The sequence below is a fragment of the Solanum verrucosum genome, unplaced genomic scaffold, assembly GCF_900185275.1.
Source record: "Solanum verrucosum unplaced genomic scaffold, falcon-dt-bn FXZP01000147.1, whole genome shotgun sequence".
Taxonomy (NCBI): Eukaryota; Viridiplantae; Streptophyta; class Magnoliopsida; order Solanales; family Solanaceae; genus Solanum; species Solanum verrucosum.
Window position 1 is genome coordinate 1,138,283 of NW_026020343.1, and position 5,530 is coordinate 1,143,812.

At 30.8% G+C, this 5,530-nt stretch overlaps 1 protein-coding gene across 1 annotated transcript; it reads left to right on the plus strand.

The window, feature by feature from the left end:
• The first annotated feature begins 4,598 nt into the window (after positions 1 to 4,598).
• On the plus strand, positions 4,599 to 5,184 carry LOC125837440 (gibberellin 20 oxidase 1-A-like). The gene is made up of 2 exons (XM_049516560.1): positions 4,599 to 4,706; positions 4,915 to 5,184. Exons 1-2 carry the CDS (start codon positions 4,599 to 4,601, stop codon positions 5,182 to 5,184), a joined length of 378 nt encoding a protein of 125 aa, XP_049372517.1.
• The last annotated feature ends 346 nt before the right edge of the window (positions 5,185 to 5,530 follow it).

Sequence of the window (5,530 nt, forward strand, 5' to 3'; positions counted from 1 at the left end):
GAATAATATGTCACTAGCTTTGCTTATATTGAAGTCTTTTCCCAAAAACTTGGACAACCTTGATTTCTTTTCTTTCTTAAAATCGTTATCATATGTCAGTTCTATAATATCTGAGGAAGGTTGAGTCTCAATATTATTGCATTAATGCATTCCTCTTAAGGAAGTCTTTAATATCACATCCAATGAATGGTTTTCTAGAATTTTTACTAAAGCCAACTTCTTCAATAAATGAACATTTGGTTGCTTGTATTATAAATTTATGATACACTATTCGATAACCAATTCCCTAAATGGGATCGTCATCATAATGTACATCATCTCTCTTGAAAATTTTATCTATAGAACCATCCAAATCAGTCTTACTTACATTCCTCATCTTGAAGAATCTTCAGCATCTACATTATGTTGAGACAGAGTGCAATCTAGATCTTGTCTGACTCGCTTTCTCTTCTTACCTCTACCTTTTCCATCAGTCCCTTCAGTAGTACTGCTTCTACTGAAATCTTTTCCCATGGAATTCGAAACCTTTGCCATGCTTTCTTTAATACAACTATTATCACATGTCTCTTCTATAATATCTCGGGGGGGGGGAGGTTGTTTCTTTGGATTCTGGCATTCACTCCATTTTTCTCTTAACTGGGGAGTCTTTAATATCACATCCAAAGAAAGACTTTCTAGATTTTTTGCTAAAGTCAAATTATTCAATGAATCAACCTTTGGATGCTTGTGTTTATATTTATCTCTTACATTTCTAATCTAGTACCCAGAAATCATACCTTGTTATCAATACCAAGCAATCTATCCAAGCATTCTTTGATTTTCTTGGAGTTTTTATAATATTTTCAACTTGAATTCCTTCACCTCCAACATATTCTTTCTTAAGATAATTCCAAATTTCTTTTTGTGATGGGAGAAATATAAGTCTCTTTAAAATAGTTGTTGAGACAACAACAAACAAAGTTGCTTTCGTCGTGGAATTCATAGATTTTCTTTTCCTTGTGACTCTTGATTTGCGCTATGGCTGGATTATTTTGTAACAAATTCATTTGATAATCCTCTTCCACGACTTCCTTCCTAAAGATCAACGGTCTCAAAGTAATTTTCCGTTCTCACAACTCATAAATGGTAATTTTCATTACTAAAAACAACATGAGTCATTCATGAAAAACAATTTTTGAAATCCATCTCTTCACTCAAAGGTCCCTTCAGAAAATAGCTTTAGATCCCACCTATCAATTTTTCAAAGAAAATAAATGCAGGAAAATAACAATGGAAGAAAAGTTGCAGGATAAATTATGTATTTCAATATAGAGCTTTATATTATTGATGACTAACAAAAGACATGTATTCACAGACTATATACCAAACTGAAATAGAAATCAACTCCTAAATACTAGGTATCTAGCTTAATAGAATTAATGCAACATGAATATCTAAATCAAAGATTCAACATATATACAAAATATTCCAAGGCCTTAAATCTTGAACCTCGGATGTAAAGCTCTTAAACGTCTACCTTATTGTCTTGAAGGCACATCGAGAAAGCTTACAGAGTGTTCGTATCAGCTCTGTGATGCTCAAGACGAGCAAGACATCTGAAATCAGGATATAGTCGAGGGTTGTTGTAGTCCACCAATTCAGTTGGTGGACTCACCACCTTATCTTTGTCTGGACAAAGAAAGAAAGCGATTGATTTTCTAGGAGTCTTGTTGGTAACCACTGCTCTATGCGACATACTTTTGTATCTACCGTTATATAGAGTATGCAAAAGGACAAATACCAAATATGTTATATTCAAGTTGTAAGTCTAAAAACTCATGATGTATATCATTGCCCGTCATGTGGAAATACATTATAATTTTTTTCAACAAAAAAATGCATTATTTGTTAAATTGATTATGTTTATATTATTTGTATGTAATACATAATACATTGGCTTGTTATATAGTGCTAGTTTGTAATTTTTCTTACCATAAATGTGTCGCCTATGTTAACCAAAAAAGCATTAAAATTTGGACAAATGGAGTACCATTCGTTCTCCACAAAAACCTCAAGTCCTGACTTGAATTGAGGATGCATACATAAAACATTGAATTCAATAAATAGGATACATATTTTAATAAGATACAATGTTTTGTTGTATTCATTGTACTTTATGTGTCATAAATTATTATTTTTATGCAGATTCAATAAATATGATACATAAATTATTTGGGTACAATAATTTTGATGTAATACAAATTAATATTACCTGAATCTCAAAAGAATCTTTAAATTAATAAATATTAATTTATCTATTAAATTATACATCTACAAATTAATAATATTTTGTAGTCTCACCTATATTAATTTAGTGAGTTTTACTATAGTTTCATTTTAAGAATAAAGTTATTTGTAGCTATATAATGAAATCTATCTAAGGAAAATCAATCGGATTTTTTTTTAAATATCTCTACTTATGATTATGCTATATTATGTGTAGATATGTCACATTCTATAACAAAATTATATCCCAATTTAAAGCAGTATGACACCATTCTTAGCAAACTGTTTGGACCCATTTTTGATAGTTTAAAGCTTTTTTTAAAAAAAAATCAAACTCTGATTTGATTCTATGGTAAAACATATCTTTAAAAATATTTCCTTTTTTTAAAATTTGCCTCAAAATATATGAAAACTCTCTGGCCAAAAAATTAAGCACTATTAAGATCTTCTCAGCAAACTGTTTAGACATATTTTTGATACTTGAGAACTTTTTAAGGAAATTTTTTCAAAATCTTTGGTCAAACATATCTTTAAAAGTATTTCCTTTTTTAAAATCTGATTCAAACAACATATGAACTTCTATCCAAATTTTGAGCATATTAAAGGTTGAAGGGCAATCATGCTCAAGTGGGAAAAATTTGTTTGTTGTTTCATTGGAAGACGATGAAGAATGGGAAACAGTTGGTCTAAAGAACAAGTCTGTAGTCACATGAACGCAAGACTTTGTTCCTTCAAACTTGAGTGCCATTATTGGGGTGTAGTTGAAGAGCCTTGTAAAAGTGAGAAGGAACAGAGCATCTACGATAGTTCAACCATTTTTGGTATTCCATCTTGATATTTCACACGAAGCTGTTCATAACATTCTAGATGCTCTCTGCTTATTTTTTGCCCCTGGGACAGTCGAGGGATATAGAACTACCGTAGGAATGGTTGGAGTGGCTACTGCTAGGAAATCCATCAGCATACACACACTTCCTAAAATGATGATTTTGCACCTGAAGCGGTTTTGTTATGGAAGCTAAGGAACTAATAAATTGCATAAACCTGTGCATTTTCCTCTTGAACTAGTGATAAGTCGTGAACTAGTTCAAGAGGAAAATGCACAGGTTTATGCAATTTGGTACTTCCATAGCTTCGATAACCAAACCGCTTCAGGTGTAAAATCATCATCTTAGGAAGTGCCTGTATGCTGATGCATTTCCTAGCAATAGCCACTCCAACCACTCCTACGGTAATCATATATCCTTCGAGTGTCTCAGGGCAGAAAATAGGCGGAGAGCATCTTGAATGTTATGAATAGCTTCGCGTGAAATATCAAGATGGAATGCGAAAAATGATTGAACTATCACAGAGGCTTTGTTCCCTCTCACTTTTACATGGCTCACCAACTACCCTCAATAATGGCACTCAAGTTTGAAAAACGAAGTCCTGAGTTCTTGTGACTACAAACTTCTTCTTTGGGCCAACAATTTCCCATTCTTCATCGTCTTCCAATGAAACAACAGACGATTTTTTCCCACTTGAACCTAATTGCCCTTCAAGCTTTAGTATGCTTAAATTTTGGATAGAAGTTCATATGTTGTTTGAATAAGATTTTAAAAAAGGAAATACATTCAAAGATATTTTTGACTATAGATTTTGAAAATATTTCCTTTAAAAGTTCCCAAGTATCTGAAATGGGTCCGAACAGTTTGTTGAGAAGGGCTTAATAGTGCTTAATTTTGTGGCCAGAGAGTTTTCATATATTTTGAAGCAAATTTTAAAAAAGGAAAAAATTTAAAGATATGTTTGACCATAGATTTCAAATCAGAGTTTGAAAATTTTTCCTTAAAAAACTTTGAAATATAAGAAATGGGTCCAAACAGTTTGCTAAGAATGGCTTAATAATGCTTAAAATTAAGGTATAATTTTGTTATAGAGTGTACATAGACATTTTACACATAATATATCATAATGATAGGTAGATATATTTAAATAATTTTTCCAATTGATTTTCCTTAGATATATTTCCTTATATAGCTACAAATAAATTTTATTCTTAAAATAATACTATAGTAAAACTCACTAAATTAATATAGGTGAGACTACAAAATATTATTAATTTGTAGATGTATAATTAGTAAATAAATTAAAATTTATTAATTTAAAGAGTCTTTTGAGATTCAGGAAATGTTAATTTTTATTACATCAAAATTATTGTATCCTAATAATTTATTTATCAAATTTATTGAATTAACATAATAACAGTAATTTATAATACATAAAGTATAATGAATACATCAAAACATTGTATCTTAATAATTATGTATCCTATTTACTGAATTCAATGTTTTATGTATTATGCCTCAATTCAAGTCAGGACTTCAGGTTTTTGTGGACTACGAGTCTCCATTCGTCCAAATCTTACTGCTTTTGTGATTAACATAGGTGACACATTTATGGTAAGCAAATTTACAAACTAGTACTATATAATAAGCTAATGTATTATGTATTACATACAAATAATATAAACATAATCAATTAAACAAATAATACATTTTTTGGTGAAAAACATTATAAGATCTTTCCACATGACGAGCAATGATATACATCATGAGTTCTTAGACTTACAAATTGAATATAACATATTTGGTGTTTGTCCTTCTGCAGGCCCTATCGAATGATAGATACAAAAGTTTCTTGCATAGAGAAGTGGTTAACAATAAGACTCCTAGAAAATCACTTGATTTCTTTCTTTGTCCTGGCAAAGATAAGGTGGTCAGTCCACCAACTGAATTGGTTGACTACAACAACCCTCGACTATATCCTGACTTCACATGGCCTACTCTCCTTGAGTTTACTCAAAAGCATCACAGAGCTGATATGAACACTCTTCAAGCTTTCTTGATTAGGCTTCAAGACAATAATGTTGAAGCTTAAGAGCTATACATATAAGTTTCAAGATTGAAGGCCTTGGAATATTTTGTATATATGTTGAATCTTTGATTTAGAACTACAAATATTCTTGTTCCAATAATTCTATTAAGTTCGACACCTAGTATTTAGGAGTTGATTTCTATTTCAGTTTGGTTTTTAGTCTGTAAATACATGTCTTTTGTTAGTCAATAATATAAAGTTTTTTAGTGCAATACATAATTTATCCTTCTACTTTCCTTCCATTGTTACTTTCCTGCATTTCTTTTCTTTCAAAAACTTATAGGTGGGATCTAGAGCTATTTTTCTGAAGGGAGCTTTGAGTGAAGAGATGGATTTCAAAAATAGTTTT